The sequence below is a fragment of the Capra hircus genome, chromosome 3 (genome assembly GCF_001704415.2).
Source record: "Capra hircus breed San Clemente chromosome 3, ASM170441v1, whole genome shotgun sequence".
Taxonomy (NCBI): Eukaryota; Metazoa; Chordata; class Mammalia; order Artiodactyla; family Bovidae; genus Capra; species Capra hircus.
The window spans coordinates 54,617,925-54,638,586 of NC_030810.1; the positions used below are offsets into that span (position 1 = coordinate 54,617,925).

The 20,662-nt window shown below is 40.3% G+C and overlaps 1 protein-coding gene across 1 annotated transcript in view; it reads left to right on the plus strand.

Annotated features, from left to right (window-relative positions):
• The window catches only part of GIPC2 (GIPC PDZ domain containing family member 2), a 99,583-nt gene that overhangs the window by 61,770 nt on the left and 17,151 nt on the right, over positions 1–20,662 (plus strand). The window contains exons 4-5 of the mRNA XM_005678198.3: positions 1,273–1,379; positions 7,137–7,218. Coding sequence (XP_005678255.2) covers positions 1,273–1,379; positions 7,137–7,218 — 189 coding nt within the window. The remainder of the gene's footprint in view (positions 1–1,272; positions 1,380–7,136; positions 7,219–20,662) is intronic.

Consider the following 20,662-nt stretch of genomic DNA (forward strand, 5'->3'; position numbering starts at 1 on the left):
TTTGTCATTATGTTGTTTTACAGTTTGATTTAATTGCTAAAAGTTAAAAATCTGGCCACAAACAGTATTCATTTTCTTTGCAAACAGAAGATCTGTCTGTGCAGTGTCTACTTTCTGACAGGGCGGGCAGTCACTGGAGTGGCCTAGATAGGGTACCTCCTGGGAGTCATCCTTCATTTCCATTCTACCCTTTCATTCATTTATGTTACCGTCTGATATTGAGGGATGACTCTTGGCATGTTGGAAAAACGCAACCAAACTAAAACACACACATAGAAAGGAGCAGCACCATCGTGAACTCTTGCTCTATCATGCTCCCTGTTCTCTCCTGCCTTCTGAGAGGACTTCCTTCCTGGGAACCTGTTCCCAGCCTCCTGAGGACCCTGCCTGTCTCATCCATCCACCTCTGAATGTATGCCTTGTGCTTCCAAGAGGTGTTGTGGTGAAGTGTTGTGGAGGAAAGCATACAGACTTTGGGGTTGCAAGACATGGATTTGAATCCCAGGTCCAGTTGCTTCCCTAGTGGCTCAGATGGTAAAGAATCTGCCTGCAATGTGAGACTCAGGTTTGATCCTTGGGTGGGAAGATCCCCAGAAGAAGGAAGTGGCAACCCACTCCAGTATTGTTGCCTAGAGAATTCTATGGACAGAAGAGCCTGGCGGGCTGCAGTCCAGGGTGTTGAAAAGAGTCAGACATAACTGAATGACTAAAACTTCACTTCCAGTCACTACTGAGTTCAATTTCCTTTTCTGTAAAGTGATGGCTCTAAGTTGCCTCTTAGGTTAGCGTAAGAATTAAGTGGGATTTTGTATTTAAAGTGTCAGTCAGAAGGTAGGTCCTCAAATAATGGTGCCTCCATCCCTGTCTTCTATCAAGACACCACCCTTTCCCTTCTCCATGACCTTGATGAAGTCCAGCTGCACACCAACCTCTGCCTTCATGCCACATAGACTTCTTTACTCTTACAATAAAACCAACTGTTTTAATTTTTGTTCCTTGTAACTTCCAGTCTTTCCCATCAGCACATTTCACATATTCCCTTTTCTTTTTGTAGTCAGATCTCCCATACCTCTCTATCATTTGAGAGACTCTTGTATGAGAAAAATGGATGACAGGAGAGTTTATTTTGGGAAATTCTATCAGGAGGCATAACTTTTATAAAATTTCACAATAACTGTACAAAAATTTGTGATAAAAACTCCATTAGCTTTTATAGCCATCAGTTGAAATTCTTAATATGTGTACCTTTCCCTGTCCATTGTATTTTTATAGATATGGAGCCCAGATCAAAAGGTGGAAAGTCATCAACAGGAAAGACTGGTACAGGAAGGGAGACACTTCGTCTGAGATCGAAAGGTCCTGCCACCGTGGAGGAAGTGGTATGTTAGGTTCACTTAATCCCTATTTGGCTTGGAAATGCATGAACATTCATGTTTGTCAGAGCTGAAAATAAAGGTAAAATCACAAGATTAAGTAAAACGCTTTGTATCCTAATTAAGGCATGGTCTTTAATTCATTGTCTACTTAGACAATATGAATGTTATTGAAGGCATTTGAGAAGGAAATACAGAAACTAAGTGTGTGAGGAGAGATTGTGATACAGCAGTCCTCAGCTACCTACAGTCAATTTTTTCTAGAGTATACAGTTTTGAGGACTGCCTCAAAAACTTAGATCAGCCACAGCTCTCTGAGATCTAAGAAAAAGTCACTGAGCTACCTGTAGGAGTAAACAGATTTGAGATTTTGATAGTGAAAGATGATGTTCATGAAAGCCGGTCTCCTCAGGCAAAGCATTTGATAATCATCTGGTGTCCTCTTTCATCTCCCACATCCCTTCCATCAGCAAATCCTGGTGGATTCACCTTCACAGCAGACCAGAGCGACCAACTTCTCCCCACCTCTGGCCCCCCACTCTGACCCAAGGCACCAACAGCTCATGTCAACTATTGAGGTCACCAGCTCTTGCTTCCTGCTTTCTTTCTCCCTTGCCTTCTTACCCTCTTTACCCACACAGCAACTAGGCTTATCCTTTGAAAATACAAATGAGAGTGTTACTTTTCTGGAACAATCTGTTAGAAATCCTCTAGTGGGTTCCCTCAGAGTAACAAGCTAACATCCTCAGAGGGACCAGCATGATTTGACTGTGTGTTTCTACTCTGATCTCATCTCTCTCTCCTCCTGCCTCCCCCTGCTTCAGCCACCTGAGTCTCCTTGCTGTCCACACACACTCTAAATACATCCCCATCTCAGGACCTCTGTATGAGGTGTTATGTCTGGCTGATGCTCTCCCCTCTTATGGGCATGGCTCACTGCCTTGCTGCCTTCAATTTCTGTCTTTGTCCCAGCCTGTCTAACCTCTGAGCATAATATAATCGCAGCTCCTGCCACCTGCCCTCTGCCCAGTCTTCCTTACCCTTCATTTTCTCTAAGGTACTGAACCTGTTGGGCCTCATTGTATCTTTGTTTCCTTTTTGTCCCTTGTCTTGTTCTCATCTGTCCTGATCACTGCCATATCTCCAGCACCTAGAACAATGCCTGACACTTCAGAGGAGCTCAGATCTTTGAATGTAATGAATTAGTGAGTGATTCATTTATGCTTGATGGGAGGAAGGGTTATGCTGATTGACTGTGTCTATGAGAAGGTCAGTATTTAAGTGAAAAACACTAGGAGAAGAGATGAATGGAGGGAAGGAGAGCAGAAGAAGAGGGCAGCAGTGGTGAGGATTCAAAGCGGCAAATGGCAGGCCTGCTCACCACAGGAAGACCGCAGTGATGAAGCTCTCCTGTAGGGGAGGGCAGGACAGGCAGGCCTCTGAGCTCCAGAGTGCCTGCCTGAGGTGGGAGGGACGTGTCTGTGTGTGTATATACTGTCCTAGGGTTCCCAGCTGCTTGAAGAACAAGAGTGAGACAGATAATGAATGGTAAGGAGGCTGTTATTGTAGGATCCAGAGTTTGTGGGGAACTATGTCAGGGTCAGTCATGGGTATGGTTTGTTGGAGAAGATACTTAAGGAACCACGAGGCCAAGGTTGTCTTCTTGAACGCTGGAGTCACCAGGATGTTGTCAGTTTTGGGGACTCCAGAGGAAGATTCCGAGTTGGGTGTCTTGTTCTTGGGTGAATGAGTAGATTGAAATGGAGGCTGGTGACAGAGGAGAGGCCTGGGAGGGCCAGAAGCATTTTGAAAGTTGAGAGGTGATGAGGCTTGTGAAAAAAACCCAGGGCAGTAACTTCTGGTCATTTCAGAGTCTTTACCTTTTCGGTGCCCAGCCTGCTGCCAGGCATACTGCTGAAGGCCAGTAAGTGTTCATTGAACAAGTGAACACACCTAGGTGGAAGAAAGGATTCTGTAAGAGGGTGAAAGGACGGTGGGAAGGAGCTGGGGGTCCCAGCTGTGCTCTGCAGTGGAGGCTGGGAGGGGAAAAGCACAGACCTTCAAACTGCTTGCATAGAAACTAGAGTCAGCAGGAAAAACTCCATGTCACTTCAGGAGGGGGAGGCCGTCTTCTAACAGTTCACGTGGGTCACACATATCTGTTTATTTATGAGCAGCAGCTGTGTATCAGGTGCTGGAATGAAAAAGAATAACTGAAGATTTGCCTGAGGAGGTGGGAAAGATTCATTCCAAGATAAACTCTAAATCTCTCTTCCTATTTGCATAGCCTGTTTCTTAAAATAAGGCAATTAAAATAGCTCATAATAAAGGGGGAAAAAAAACTAGTCTGGCACTAATATTAAATTTGATACAAATGACCTATGATTTAATTTCAAACAGTAAAGATTTGAAACCATGCAGCTCATCACCTAGCACAAATTCTGAAAACTGAACAATACTCCACTTGCATGAGTTACTTGCTGTGTGTTTGTTGAGACAGGCACAGTCCAGGTGCTGGTAACACAAAGGTGATTGAAAACCTTGTTTTTCCTTTAAAGGGAAGAGGCATGAAAATAAACTGTTACAAACCAGAATGTTTTGTAATGTCACAAGGAAGGGGCTAGCTGATGAGCTATAGTTAGGAATCAGTAAAGAGGGAAATTGGGAGAGTTGCCTCCATAAGAAATAGTTGAGTTAGTCACAGATGGAGAGAAGAGTGTTCTGGGCATGAAATGATAATAGATATGGGAACCTTGTAAATGTCGATGAGGCTGGAGTGTGGCTGCTGAAAGTATCTGGTGGGAGGTGTTGAGACTGGAGATAGAGGACTGGGTCAGGGCATGAAGGGTCTGTAAATAATGCTAAGGGTTGGGGGGGGGTGGCTATTTAAAAATTGCAAGGGGAGCAGCAAGTTGGTTTTGTGTTTTAGAAAAATCCCTTGGTTCTAGGGGATGGAATGTTGAACAGGGTAGATTTGTGAGGGTGAAGATTGCAGGTGGGGAGACCCATTAGGAAACCTCTGCACATAAGAAAAGACAAGGGAGTATTATTCAGTCAAAAGAAGGAAATCCTGCCATTTGTAGAATGTGGATGGACCTGAACAATAGTGTGATACGTCAGAGAAAGACAAATATTGGATGACCTCAGTTTTATTATCTCCCCTTCTCCCATTCCAAACAAAACAAACCACACCTTGTGTAGAAACAGAGCAGATTGATTGTTGCCAGAGGCAGGGGGTTGGGCAGGTGGGCTGGGTGAAATGGATGAAAGGGGTCAGAAGGTACAAACTTTCAAGTAGGTACTTTATAAGTAGGTCCTGAGAGTGGACTCACAGCTTGGTGATTATTGTTGGTAATACTGTATTATATATTTGAAAGTTGCTAAGAGACTAGATCTTAAAAGTTCTCATCACAAGGAAAACTATGTGTAGTGATGGATAACTAGACTTACTGTGGTGATTTTTTTATGCAGTATATATACATATAAAATCATTATGTTGTATACCTGAAACTAACAGTATATGTCAATTATATCTCAATTAAAAAAATTTAGGACTGAACACAGGCAATCAGAATGTGAATGGAAGAGGGATGATGAAATCAAGAGCTGTTTAGAATAGTAAGATCTTGGTGGCCATTTTTGTGTGAGGAGTACTGATATTTGTTGCAATAACCTGCAGTGTATCTGGATAAATGCAAAAATAAATATCTAAGTTACTTTGCCTAGCCTGTCACTTTACACAGACTATTCAAAATACCTTGTAAATAAGTCAAGAGTGACATGTCTCTTGTCTCATTGTTTTAAAGGCTTAGTTAATATAAATAAAAGTACATGAAAGTTGTAATAATATCCTCAAGGAAATAAAAATAAAACTTTAGTGTAGTTAAATGTATTTTAAAATAAGTTTTGAGAATACAAAACAACCTATATTTATGGCAGTATTTAAAGTATTATGAATTTTTTGCAACTGAATCTTGAATTCAACGTTTGTACCTATGGTTGTGCATTTAATATCTTTGGGCAGTTTTTTTTTCCAGCTCTGAAGCCATTTAAACCCAAATATTAAAATAAAATAAACACAGAACCAGACTTTACCAAATATTAAACCAAGATTTTTAAAGAACAATAAAATATATGTGATCATGTTTTTTCATAGAAACTTTTACTAAATAGTTAGGAAGAACAAAAATATTTTGGTACCCTTAATACACATATTATGTATGTAATTGATAAAGAATGCATACAGTAGTCTCCTCTTATGCACAGCAGATGCATTCCAACCCCCCCAATGGATGCCTGAAATTGTGGATAGTACTGAGTCCTGTGTATACGGTTTTTCCTGTACATATATACCTATGATAAAGTTTAATTTATAAATTGGGCACAGTAAAAGTTGGTGACAACTAATAGTTAAATAGAGCAAGTATAAAATGTACTATAATATAGCTGTGTGAACGTGGTCTCTCTCTTGTCAAAGTTCTTATTTTACTGGACTCACTCTTCTTGTGCTGATGTGAGATGGTAAAATGCCAGCGCGATGAGATGGAGTGAGGTGAATGACACAGGCATTGTGATGTAGCATTAGGCTACCATTAGCCTTCTTACTCTAGATCAGAAGGAGGATCATCTAGCTGTGATGATGGGGAAGGTTGGATCTTAGGAGCAAATGATGTCGATGGTTGGGGTTTCTGGGATGGAGCAGATGGTGTGTGGTTTTATCATATTACTCAATGGCACACTATTCAAACCTTAGGAACTGTTTATTTCTGGAGTTTTCCATTTAATATTTTTAGACCTCAGTTGACTGAGGTAACTGAGGAGGAAAGCAAAACCACAGATAAGGATGGGGGACTACTGTACAAATAATTAGACGTATGTGTTCAGGATGTTTTACTCTTGGGGTGAGCTCTGCCCTTTTCAAGGCACACAGGACCCCTTGAGATCTAGTCATGTCTGGCGCTCTATTTCCCATCACATGGGATATCTTGCAGTCCCTTTAACCTGCTGTACTTTTCTATCAGACTCTGTGACCTCACATAGACTTCATGTCTCTATTGTCTTCTATTTGTCCTGGCTTATCTGACACCAGTTAATTTTGAAAACACAGTTCTTAAGTCACCTTTCTGAAGTCTTCCTGGACTCTTAGAGATTTAAATTTACTTCCACTGGGACTTCCCTGGTGGTCCAGTGGTTAAGAATCTTCCTGCTTATGCAGGGGACCTGGGTTCTATCCCAGCTCTGGGGAGATCCCGCATGCCATGGGGCAACAAAGCCTGAGTGTTGCAACTACTGAGCCGATATTCTAAGGTTCGTGAGCTGCAACTACTGAGCCCTTGAACCTCACCTAATGAAGCCCACACACAGCAAAGAAGACCCAGCACAGCCAAAAATAAATTAATAAATAAAAAAATTTATTGCCCCTGTGATGCCTCCATGCCTTTGACATCCTTTACAAATTGTCCTTATTGTGGTTAAATAGCTATTTATTTTCACATCTTTCCCCCTTCTAGATTGCTAGCTACTTGGAGATAGCATTCCTAGTTTTTCTTCTTTGAATCTATAATACTTACCACAAACACTAAAAATAAGTATTTACTATATTGATTTGTATTGAATTACAGGGCACATTCTAGCTATATTATCATTAAAATTAGCTGAAGTACACAACCAGGAACTGGCTCCACTTCAGATTTCCCCCATGTATGCCTCAACATTCAAGAGATTGCATGTAAAAATGTCTTATTTCTCTTTTCTTTGATAAAGCCTTCTGAAACCAAAGAAAAGGCGATTGGAAAGGTTGATGATCTTCTTGAATTGTACATGGGAATTCGAGATATCGATTTAGGTAAGATTATACTATTTAAAAAAGTCTTATATGTCTTAATTTTATGGAACTTAATGCTTATTTATGTCTTGCTTGCATTTATAGTCAATATACTTTTCAAGGTAAAAAGTATTTGTGGAGTGATCAAAACCATAATGAAAATGAAGATAATATATAAAAGTAAAAAGAACACTTGGCCCTTATCCCTTACTAGTTTTGAGGCCTGAAAGCCAAGTCAACTTTTCTAAACCTCAGGGTTTTTTTTTTTACAGGAAAATGTTTAACTATTTTTGAAAAATTGAAGTAGGGCTGATCTTAAAATATTGTGTTTTAGATGAACAGCCGAGTGATTCAGTTATATATTGATACATATTTTAGATTATTTTCCATTATAGCTTATTGCAAGATATTGAATATAGTTCACTATGCTCTACAGTAAATCCCTGTTGTTTATCTGTTTTATGTATAGTAGTGTATATCTGATAATCCCAAACATCTAATTTGTCCCTCCCTCCCTTTCCCCTTTGCTAACAGTAAATTTGTTGTCTGTGTCTTTGAATCTGTTTCTGTTTTGTATATTAGTTCATTTATATTACTTTTTAGATTCCACTTTTAAGTGATATCATATGATACTTGTCTTTGACTTATTTCACTCAGTGTGCCAGTCTCTAGGTATTAGCATGTTTTTCTTTATCTGTCTTACTTCCACTCATGTTGCTACAAATGGCAATATACCATTCTTTTCTATGACTGAGTAGTATTACATTGTGTGTGTGTGTATATGTATATATACATAGCACATCTTTTGTATCCATTCATCTGTCAGTGGACACTTAGATTGCTTCCATGTTTTGGCTATTGTAAATAGTGTTGATATGAACACTGGGATGCATGTATCTTTTTGAATTAAAGAGTTTTGTTTTCATCTTTTCTGGATATATGCCCAGAATGGGATTGATTGCTGGGTTCTTATTATTTTTAAATTAATTTATTTTAATTGGAAGCTAATTAATTTACAGTATTATAGTGATTTTTGCCATACATTGGCATGAATCAGCCATGGGTGTACATATGTTCCCCATCCTGAACCCCCCCTCTCACCTCCCTACCCATCTTATCACTCAGGGTCATCCCAGTGCACCAGCCCTGAGTACCCTGTCTTATGCATCGAACCTGGACTGGCGATCTGTTTCAGATATGTTAATTTACATGTTTCAATGCTATTCTCTCAAATCATCCCACACTCACCTTCTCCCACAGAGTCCAAAAGACTGTTCTTTACATGTGTGTCTCTTTTGCTGTCTTACATATAGGGTCATCATTACCATCTTTCTAAATTCCATATATATGCGTTAGTATGCTGTATTGGTGTTTTTCTTTCTGACTTACTTCACTCTGTATAATAGGCTCCAGTTTCATCCACCTCATTAGAACTGATTCAAATGCATTCTTTTTAATGACTGAGTAATATTCCATTGTGTATATGTACCACAGCTTTCTTATCCATTCATCTGCTGATGGACATCTAGGTTGCTTCCATGTCCTGGCTATTATAAACAGTGCTGTGATGAACATTGGGGTACATGTGTCTCTTTCAGTTCTGGTTTCCTTGGTGTGTATGCCCAGCAGTGGGATTGCTGGGTCATAAGGCAGTTCTATTTCCAGTTTTTTAAGGAATCTCCACACTGTTCTCCATAGTGGCTGTACTAGTTTGCATTCCCACCAACAGTGTAAGAGGGTTCCCTTTTCTCCACACCCTTTCCAGCATTTATTGTTTGTAGACTTTTTGATAGCAGCCATTCTGACCAGCATGAGATGGTACCTCATTGTGGTTTTGATTTGCATTTCTCTGATAATGAGTGATGTTGAGCATTTTTGATGTGTTTGTTAGCCATCTGTATGTCTTCTTTAGAGAAATGTCTGTTTAGTTCTTTGGCCCATTTTTTGATTGAGTTGTTTATTTTTCTTGAATTGAGCTGCAGGAGCTGCTTGTATATTTTTGAGATTAATTCTTTGTCAGTTGCTTCATTTGCTATTGTTTTCTCCCATTCTGAAAGCTGTCTTTTCAACTTGCTTATAGTTTCCTTCGTTGTGCAAAAGCTTTTAAGTTTAATTAGCTCCCATTTGTTTATTTTTGCTTTTATTTCCATTACTCTGGGAGGTGAGTCATAGAGGATCCTGCTGTGATTTATGTCAGAAAGTGCTTTGCCTATGTTTTCCTCTAGGATTTTAATTGTTTCTGGTCTTACGTTTAGCTCTTTAATTCGTTTTGAGTTTATTTTTGTGTATGGTGTTAGAAAGTGTTCTAGTTTCATCCTTTTACAAGTGGTACCAGTTTTCCCAGCACCAATTGTTAAAGAGATCGTCTTTTCTCCATTGTATATTCTTGCCTCCTTTGTCGAAGATAAGGTGTCCATAGGTGTGTGGATTTATCTCTGGGCTTTCTATTTTGTTCCATTGATTTATATTTCTGTCTTTGTGCCAGTACCATACTGTCTTGATGACTGTGGCTTTGTAGTATAGCCTGGAGTCAGGCAGGTTTATTCCTCCAGTTCCATTCTTCTTTCTCAAGATTGCTTTGGTTATTTAAGCTTTTTTGTGTTTCCATACAAATTGTGAGATTATTTGTTCTAGTTCTCTGAAAAATACCATTGGTAGCTTGATAGAGATTGCATTGAATCTATAGATTGCTTTGGGTAGTATGCTCATTTTCACTATATTGAGTCTTTCAATCCATGAACGAGGTATATTTCTCCATCTATTTGTGTCATCTTTGATTTCTTTCATCAGTGTTTTATAGTTTTCTATATATAGATCTTTTGTTTCTTTAGATAGATTTATTCCTAAGTATTTTATTCTTTTCATTGCAATGGTGAATGCAATTGTTTTCTTAATTTCTCTGTTTTCTCATTGTTAGTGTATAGGAATGCAAGGGATTTCTGGGTGTTAATTTTATATCTTGCAACTTTACTATATTCATTGATTAGCTCCAGTAATTTTCTGTGGAGTCTTTAGGGTTTTATATGTAGAGGATGATGTTATCTGCAAACAGTGAGAGTTTTACTTCTTCTTTTCCAGTCTGGATTCCTTTTATTTCTTTTTCTTCTCTGAGTGCGGTGGCTAAAACTTCCAAAACTGTTGAATAGTAGTGGTAAGAGTCTGCACCCTTGCCTTGTTCCTGATTTTAGGGGAAATGTTTTCAATTTTTCACCATTGAGGATAATGTTTGCTGTGGGTTTATCATATATGGCTTTTATTATGTTGCGGTATGTTCCTTCTGTGCCTGATTTCTGGACTTTTTTTTTTTAAAATCATAAATTGATGTTGAATTTTGTCAAAAGCTATCTCTGCATCTATTGAGATAATCATATGGTTTTTATCTTTCCATTTGTTAATGTGGTATATCACATTGATTGATTTGCAGATATTAAAGAATCCTTGCATCCCTGGGGTAAAGCCCACTTGGTCATGATGTATGATCTTTTAAATATATTGTTGGATTCCGTTTGCTAGAATTTTGTCAAGGATTTTTGCATCTATGTTCATCAGTGATATTGGCCTGTAGTTTTCTTTTTTCAAGGCATCTTTGTCTGGTTTTGGTATTAGGGTGATGGTGGCCTCATAGAATGAGGTTAGAAGTTTACCTTCCTCTGCAATTTTCTGGAAGTTTGAGTAGGATAGGTGTTAGCTCTTCTCTAAATTTTTGGTAGAATTCAGCTGTGAAGCCTGGGCTTTTGTTTGCTGGAAGATTACTGATTACAGTTTTGATTTCCATGCTTGTGATGGGTCTGTTAAGATTTTCTATTTTTTCCTGGTTCAGTTTTGGAAAGTTACACTTTTCTAAGAATTTGTCCATTTCTTCCAAGTTGTCCATTTTATTGCCATTAGTTGCTGATAGTAGTCTCTTATGATCCTTTGTATTTCTGTGTTGTCTCTTGATGAAAGTGAAAGAGGAGAGTGAAAAAGTTGGCTTAAAGATCAACATTCAGAAAACTAAGATCATGGCATCCGGTCCCATCACTTCATGGCAAATAGATGGGGAAACAGTGGAAACAGTGGCTGACTTTATTTTTCTGGACTCCAAAATCACTGCAGGTGGTGATTACAGCCATGAAATTAAAAGACATTTACTCCTTGGGAGGAAAGTTATGACCAACCTAGACAGCATATTAAAAAGCAGAGACATTACTTTGCCAACAAAGGTCTGTCTAGTCAAAGCTGTGGTTTTTCCAGTGGTTGTGTATAGATGTGAGAGTTGGATTGTAAAGAAAGCTGAGCATAGAAGAATTGATGCTTTTGAACTGTGGTGTTGGAGAAGACTCTTGAGAGTCCCTTGGACTGCAAGGAGATCCAACCAGTCCATCCTAAAGGAGATCAGTCCTGGGTGTTCATTGGAAGGACTGATGTTGAAGCTGAAACTCCAATACTTTGGCCACTTGATGCAAAGGGTTGACTCACTGGAAAAGACCCTGATGCTGGGAAAGATTGAAGACAGGAGGAGAAGGGGATGACAGAGGATGAGATGGTTGGATGGCATCACCGACTTGATGGACATGAGTTTGGGTGGACTCTGCAGGTGGTGATGAACAGGGAGGGCTGGTGTGCTCTGGTTCATGGAGTCACAAAGAGTCAGACACGACTGAGCGACTGAACTGAATTGAACTGTTGTGATTTCTCAATTTTCATTTCTAATTTTATTGATTTGATTCTTCTCCCTTATTTTCTTGATGAGTTTGGCTAATGGTTTGTCTATTTTGTTTATCTTCTCAAAGAACCAGCTTTTAGCTTTGTTGAGTTTTGCTGCGGTCTCCTTTCTTTTGCATTTATTTCTGCCCTAAATTTTATGATTTCTTCCTTCTACTAACCCTGCAGTTCTTCATTTCTTCATTTTCTTGTTGCTTTAGGTGTAGAGTTAGGTTATTTATTTGATTTTTCTCTTGTTTCTTAAGGTAAGCTTATATTGCTATAAACCTTCCCCTTAGCTCTGCTTTTACTGAGTCCCATAGGTTTGGGTTGTTGTGTTTTCATTTTCATTCATTTCTATGCATATTTTGATTTCTTTTTAATTTCTTCTGTGATTTGTTGGTTATTCAGAAGCGTGTTGTTTAGCCTCCATATCTTGGTATTCTTATTTGTTAAATTAAAAAAAATTTTTTTACCTTACAATATTGTATTGGTTTTGCCATACATCAACATGAATCCCATGTTGGTATTTTTAATATATATATTTTTTCCTGTAGTTGACATTTAATCTTACTGCATTGTGATCAGAAAAGATGCTTTGTATGATTTCGATTTTTAAAAATTTATCAAGGCTTGATTTATGGCCGAAGATGTAATCTATCCTGGAGAAGGTTCTGTGTGCGCTTGAGAAAAAGGTGAAATTCATTGTTTTGGGGTGAAATGTCCTATAGATATCGATTAGGTCTAACTGGTCCATTGTATCATTCAAATTTTGTGTTTTCTTGCTAATTTTCTGTTCAGTTGATCTATCCATAGGTGTGAGTGGGGTATTAAAATCTCTGACTATTATTGTGTTACTGTTAATTTCCCCTTTCACACTTGTTAGCATTTGCCTTAAATATTGCGGTGCTCCTATGTTGGGTGCATATATATTTATAACTGTTATCTCTTCTTCTTAGATTGATCCTTTGATCATTATGTAGTGTCCTTCTTTGTCTCTTTTCATGGCCTTTATTTCAAAGCCTATTTTATCTGATATGAGTATTGCTGTTCCTGCTTTCTTTTGGTCTCCATTTGCGTGAAATATCTTTTTCCAGTCCTTTACTTTCAGCCTGTATGTTTCCCTTGGTTTGAGGTGGGTCTCTTGTAGACAGCATATATAGGGGTCTTGTTTTTGTATCCATTCAGCCAGTCTTTGTCTTTTGGTTGGAGCATTCAACCCATTTATGTTTAAGGTAATTATTGATAAGTGTGATCCCGTTGCCACTTACTTAGTTGTTTTGGGTTCTAGTTTATACACCTTTTCTGTGTTTCCTGTCTCGAGAATGTCCTTTAGCATTTGTTGAAGAGCTGGTTTGGTGGTGCTGAATTCTCTCAGCTTTTGCTTGTCTTTAAAGCTTTTGCTTTCTCCTTCAAATTTGAATGAGATCCTTGCTGGGTACAGTAATCTGTCTTCTTATTCTGGGACTCCTATGATTCGAATGTTGGGCATTTCACATTGTCCCAGAGGTCTTTGAGGTTGTCCTCATTTATTTTAATTCTTTTTTCCTCTCTGGTTCATTTATTTCCACCATTCTATCTTCCACCTCATTTATCCTATCTTCTGCCTCAGTTATTCTACTTTTGGTTCCCTCCAGAGTGTTTTTGATCTCAGTTATTTCATTATTCATTATTGATTGACTCTTTTTTATTTCTTCTAGGTCCTTGTTAAACATTTCTTGCATCCTCTCAATCTTTGTCTCCAGACTATTTATTTGTAACTCCATTTTGTTTTCAAGATTTTGGATCATTTTTACTATCATTATTCTGAATTCTTTTTCAGGTAGACTCCCTATCTCCTCCTCTTTTGTTTGGTTTGGTGGGCATTTATCATGTTCCTTTACTTGCTGAGTATTTCTCTGCCTTTTTATCTTATTTAGATTGCTGTGTTTGGTGTGGCCTTTCTGTATGCTGGAAGTTTGTGGTTCCTCTTTATTGTGGAGGTTCCTCCCTGTGGGTGGGGTTGGATGAGTGCCTTGTCAAGGTTTCCTGGTTCTGGAAGCTTGAGACTGTGTTCTGGTGGGTGGAGCTGGATCGCTTCTCTCTGGAGTGCAATGAAGTGTCCAGTAGTGAGTTTTGAGGTGTCTATGGGTTTGGTTTGACTTTGGGCAGTCTGTATATTTAAGCTCAGGGCTATGTTCCTGCATTGCTGGAGAATTAGCATGGTATGTCTTGTTCTGGAACTTGTTGGCTCTTGGGTGGAGCTTGGTTTCAGTGTAGGTATGGAGGCTTTTGGATGAGCTCTTATTGATTAATATTCCCTGGAGTCAGGAGTTTTCTGGTGTTCTCAAGTTTTGGATTTAAGCCTCCTGCCTCTGGCTTTCAATCTTATTCTTATAGTAACCTCAAGACTTCTCCATCCATACAGCACAGATCATAAAACATCTAGGCTAATGGAGAAAAGATTTTCCACAGTGAGGGACACCCAGAGATGTTTGCAGAGTTACATGGAGAAGAGAAGAGGGAGGAAGGAGATAGAGGTGACCAGGTGGAGAAGAGGGGGAATCAAAAGGGGAGAGAGCAATCTAGACAGTAATCAAATCCCTGTGTGCTCTCCACAGCCTGGAACACCCAGAGGTTCATGGAGTTACACCGAGAAGAGAAGAGGGAGGAAGGAGATAGAGGTGACCAAGAAGTGAAGAGGGGAAGTCAAAAGGAGAGAGACAGATCTAGCCAGTAATCAGTTTCCTAAGTGTTCTCCACAGCCCAGAATACCCAAAGAGATTCACAGAGTTAAGTAGAGAAGAGAAGGGGAGGGAGGAGATAGAGATAACCTGGGGGAGAAAAGGAAGAGTCAAAAGGGGGAGAGGGCAATCAAGCCAGTAATCATACTCCTAAGTAAAAATGGGTACTGCGGATTGGATTCTTAAAGGTACAAAATTGATAACAAATACCAAAAAGCAAAGATTAAGAATCTAGAGTAGAGGTTAGATTCTAAAAAATACAATATTGAAAAAAAAAATCACAAAAATTATAAAAAATATATAAGAAATTTGCTTTAAAAATAGGGTCTTTTTTTTCTGCAAGGTAATAGTAGGTTATAAAAATGAAAATTAAAGGAGTAATAAGGGACTTAAAAGTAAAAAAAATTAAAAAATTAAAAAAAATGATAATAGTAAAATATATCTAGGAATTTCTCTGGAGCTGTTGTGGGCAGCATGGAGTCAATTCAGTTTCAGATAGTTCCTTGTTCCAACTTATACTTCTCAAGGTCTATAGGCCCCTTCCAATAGAGTCAGTGCTAACTACAGGGTTTTAATCCATTGCACCTGTCACTTCCAAAGTGGTTCCCTCTGTTTAGTTTGGCTTCTTCTGTTTACAAGTTTCTTCAGTGTCTAATTTCTACCCTGACACAAGGGGGCAAAGGTGGTCACTTATTTAGGCTCACTTGTTTATTTGTGTTGTGGGGAGGGAGGAACATTGCAAACAAATATCACTGGTGTGTGTGGGGAGTGCTCACAGTGTCTGGGCCACACTGGGTTTGCCCCTGCTCATGGCGTGTTTGCTTTCCTGGTCTACACTGCTCAGGCTCCAGGTTGCTCTGCAGGGGAACTGTCTAAGGCAGGCCCTGGGTTGCATGCACTTCCTAGGTCTAAATCACTCAGGTTCAGGTTCTTGGGTACTCCACAAAGGCGTTTTGTGCCCTTCCCAGGTTGGAGCAGTTCAGGCGACCAGGTGCTTGGCGAGTGCACTCTCCCCAGCTGGGCGGTGTGTCTTATCACCTCCTCGATCCCAGCTGCTAGATTTCATGGGTGTGCAGCAGGAGCGCCGTGTGTCTCCTCTGGGGAGCTGATCTCTGGCTGCAGCCCTCCTGGTGGATGTCAACCATCCAGGATTCCAGGAAGACTTGGTTAGCAACTGGGAGTTTGGTAGAGAATGCCATCTCTGGGGCCAAGATTGCCCCTTTCCGGCTCAGGCTGTCACCCGCCTGCCTCTCTGCTTCTGGTGGGGGCTGGGCTGGGCTCGCTCTCCTCCCGTATTTGCTCAGTCCTTTGTTCTGTGAGCTGCCCGGCAGTGCCTTAGGCTAGAGCTTTTCCCGGGAAGGTTCTCTCACTCTCTCTCTCTTTTTTTCTCTCTCTCTGGTTATCCCACAATTCAGGGTGCTATCTTACATTAGCTCCCTCAGATTGTCCTCAGGGCATTCAGGCCCTGTCCTTACCCTAAGCAGTGCAGCCCGAGACTCCCTGTTCAGCCCCCGCTTGCTGGTGGAATGAGAGCATCTGGGCTACTTCTCTGCTGGGAGTTGTGGTTAGGCATGTAATCTGTGGGTTTTATTTATTTTTGCCTCCCAGTTACGTTGCCCTTTGAGAATCCAAAACTCCCCACAGACCCGCCGGTGAGAGTGTTTCCTGCTGTTTGGAAACTTCTCATTTACGACTCCCTCCCTGGGACGGGTCTCCCTCCCTAACTCTTTTGTCTCTCTTTTTATCTTTTATATGTTGTCCTACCCCCTTTTGAAGAAAACGGGCTGCCTTTCTGGGTGCCTGGTGTCGTCTGCCAGCATTCAGAAGTTGTTTTGTGGAATTTGCTCAGCATTCAAATGATCTTTCGATGACTTTGTTGCATAGAAAGTGGTCTTCCAATCCTATTCCTCTGCCATTTTAGGACTGCCCCTCCGGATTGCTGGGTTATATGGTAGCTCTACTGTTAGTTTTTTAAGGAACCTCCATGTTATTTTCCACAGTGGCTGCACCAGTTTACATTCTCACCAACAGTATAGAAGGGTTCCATTTCCTTCACACCCTTCCTGGCATTTGTTATCTGTAAACTTTTTGATGATGGCCGTTCTGATTGAAGTGGGGTCACTACATTATAGATTTGATTTGTATTTCTCTGATAGTGATGTCAAGCATCTTTTCATGTACTTGTTGGGCATCTGTTTGTCTTCTTTAGAGAAATGCCTATTTAGGTCTTCTGTACCATTTTTTGATTGGGTTGTCTGTTGTATAGCTCTCTCAAACTTCAGATTTTGATCTATAAATAATATTTCCTGCATAAGCTGTTTTTTATTTTATGGACTTAAATAATATATATGATGATAGATGTTAACTTGATTTACTGTGGTGATCATTTACAATATGTTGAGTTCAGTTCAGTCGCTCAGTCGTGTCCAACTCTTTGTGACCCCATGGACTGCAGCACACCAGGCTTCCCTGTCCATCACCAACTCCTGGAGTTTACTCAAACTCATATCCATTAACTCAGTGATGCCATCCAACCATCTCATCCTCTGTCATCCCCTTCTCCTCTTGCCTTCAATCTTTCCCAGCATTGGGTTCTTTTCCAATGAATCAGTTCTTTGCATCAGGTGGCCAAAGTATTGGAGTTTCAGCTTCAGCATCAGTCCTTCCAATGACTATTCAGGACTGATTTCCTTTAGGATTGACTGATTGGCTCTCCTTGTAGTTCAAGGGACTCTAAGAGTCTTCTCCAGCACCACATTTCAAAAACATAAATTGTTCGGTGCTCAGCTTTCTTCATAGTCCAAATCTCACATGCATACATGACTACTGGAAAAACCATAGCTTTGACTAGACGGACCTTTGTTGGCAAAGTAATGTCTCTGCTTTTTAATATGCTGTCTAGTTTGGTCATAGCTTTTCTTCCAAGAGCAAGTATCTTTTAATTTTATGGCCAAAGTCACCATCTGCAGTGATTTTGGAGCCCCCCAAAATAAAGTCTCTCACTGTTTCCATTGTTTCCCCATCTGTTTTCCATGAAGTGATGGGACTGGATGTCATGATCTTAGTTTTCTGAATGCTGAGCTTTAAGCCAACTTTTTTAGTCTCCTCTTTCACTTTCATCAAGAGGCTCTTTAGTTCTACTTTGGTTTCTGCCATAAAGGTGGTGTAATCTGCATATCTGAGATTATTGATATTTCTCCTGGCAATCTTGATTCTAGCTTGTGCTTCATCCAGCCCAGCATTTTTAATGATGTACTCTGCATATAAGTTAAATAAGCAGGCTGACAATATACGTTCTCCTTGACATACTCCTTTCCTGATTTGGAACCAGTCTTTTGTTCCATGTCCAGTTCTAACTGTTGCTTCCTGACCTGCATACAGATTTCTCAGGTGGCAGGTCAGTTCAGTTCAGTCACTCAGTCGTGTCTGACTCTTTGCGACTCCATGAATCACAGCACGCCAGGCCTCCCTGTCCATCACCAGCTCCTGGAGTTCACTCAGACTCATGTCCATCGAGTCCGTGATGCCATCCAGCCATCTCATCTTCTGTCATCCCCTTCTCCTCCTGCCCTCAATCCCTCCCAGCATCAGAGTTTTTTCCAATGAGTCAACTCTTCACGTGAGGTGGCCAAAGTACTGGAGTTTCAGCTTTAGCATCAGTCCTTCCAAAGAAATCCCAGGGCTGATCTCCTTCAGAATGGACTGGTTGGATCTCCTTGCAGTCCAAGGGACTCTCAAGAGTCTTCTCCAACACCACAGATCAAAAGCATCAATTCTTCGGTGCTCAGCCTTCTTCACAGTCCTACTCTCACATCCATACACATGACCACAGGAAAAACCATAGCCTTGACTAGACGGACCTTAGTCAGCAAAGTAATGTCTCTGCTTTTGAATATGCTATCTAGGTTGGTCATAACTTTTCTTCCAAGGAGTGAGCGTCTTTTAATTTCATGGCTGCAGTCACCATCTGCAGTGATTTTGGAGCCCCCCAAAATAAAGTCTGACACTGTTTCCACTGTTTCCCCATCTATTTCCCATGAAGTGATGGGACCAGATGCTATGATCTTCATTTTCTGAATGTTGAGCTTTAAGCCAACTTTTTCGCTCTCCTCTTTCACTTTCATCAAAAGGCTTTTTAGTTCCTCTTAACTTTCTGCCATAAGAGTGGTGTCGTCTGCATATCTGAGGTTATTGATATTTCTCCCGGCAATCTTGATTCCAGCTTGTGTTTCTTCCAGTCCAGCGTTTCTCATGATGTACTCTGCATATAAGTTAAATAAGCAGGGTGACAATATACAGCCTTGACGTACTCCTTTTCCTATTTGGAACCAGTCTGTTGTTCCATGTCCAGTTCTAACTGCTGCTTCCTGACCTGCATACAGATTTCTCAAGAGGCAGGTCAGGTGGTCTGGTATTCCCATCTCTTTCAGAATTTTCCACAGTTTATTGTGATCCACACAGTCAAAGGCTTTGGCATAGTCAATAAAGCAGAAATAGATGTTTTTCTGGAACTCTCTTGCTTTTTCCATGATCCAGTGGATGTTGGCAATTTGATCTCTGGTTCCTCTGCCTTTTCTTCCCTGATAGCTCAGTTGGTGAAGGAGGCAGGTCAGGTGGTCTGCTATTCCCATCTCTTGAAGAATTTTCCAGTTTGCTGTGATCCACACAGTCAAAGGCTTTGACATAGTCAATAAAGCAGAAGTAGATGTTTTCCTGGAACTCTCTTGCTTTTTCAGTGATCCAGCAGACATTTGATCTCTGCTTCCTCTGCCTTTTCTAAATCTAACTTGAACATCTGGAGGTTCATGTTTCACATACTGTTGAAACTTGGCTTGGAGAATTTTGAACATTGCTAGCATGTGAGATGAGTACTATTGTGCAGTAGTTTGAATATTCTTTGGCATTGCCCTTCTTTGGGATTGGAATGAAAACTGACCTTTTCCAGTCCTGTGGCCACTGCTGAGTTTTCCAAATTTGCTGGCATATTGAGTGCAGCACTTCACAGCCTCCTTTTTTAGGATCTGAAATAGCTCAACTGGAATTTTATCACCTCTACTAGCTTTGTTCATAGTGAATGCTTCCTAAGGCCCACATGACTTCACATTCCAGGATGTCTGGCTCTAGTCCAGTGATCATACCATTGTGGTTATCTGGATCATGAAGATCTTTTTTGTATAGTTCTTCTGTATATTCTTGCCACCTTTTCTTAATATATTCTGCTTCTGTTAGGTCCATACCATTTATGTCCTTTATTGTGCCCATTTTTGCATGAAATATTCCCTTGAGTTCAGTTCAGTCGCTCAGTTCAGTTCAGTCACTCAGTCGTGTCTGACTCTTTGCGACCCCATGAACCTCAGTACACCAGGCCTCCCTGTCCATCATCAAATCCAGGAGTCCACCCAAACCCATGTCCATCGAGTTGGTGATGCCATCCAACCATCTCATCCTCTGTCATCCCCTTCTCTTTCTGCCCTCAATCTTTCCCAGCATCAGGGTCTTTTCCAACGAGTCAGCTCTTCGCATCAGGTGGCCAAAGTATTGAGTTTCAGCTTCAGCATCAGTCCTTCCAATGAATATTCAGGACTGATCTCCTTTAGGATGGACTAGTTGGATCTCCTTGCAGTCCAAGGGACTCTCAAGAGTCTTCTCCAACACCAAAGTTCAAAAGCATCAGTTCTTCTGTGCTCAGGTTTCTTTATAGTTTAGCTCTCACATCCATGCAATGTGAGAAAAACCATGACTTTGACTAGATGGACCTTTGTTGGCAAAGTAATGTCTCTGCTTTTTAATATGCTGTCTAGATTGTTCATAATAATATTCCCTTAGTATCTCTAATTTTCTTGAAGAGATCTCCAGTCTTTTCCATTCTATTGTGTTCTTCTATTTCTTTGCATTGATTACTAAGGAGGGCTTTCTTATTTCTCTGTGCTTTTCTTTGGAACTCTGCATTCAAATAGGTATATCTTTCCTTTTCTCCTTTGCTTCTTCGTCTTTGCTTCTCTTCTTTTCTCAGCTATTTGTAAGGCCTCCTCAGACAACCATTTGCATTTTTGCATTTC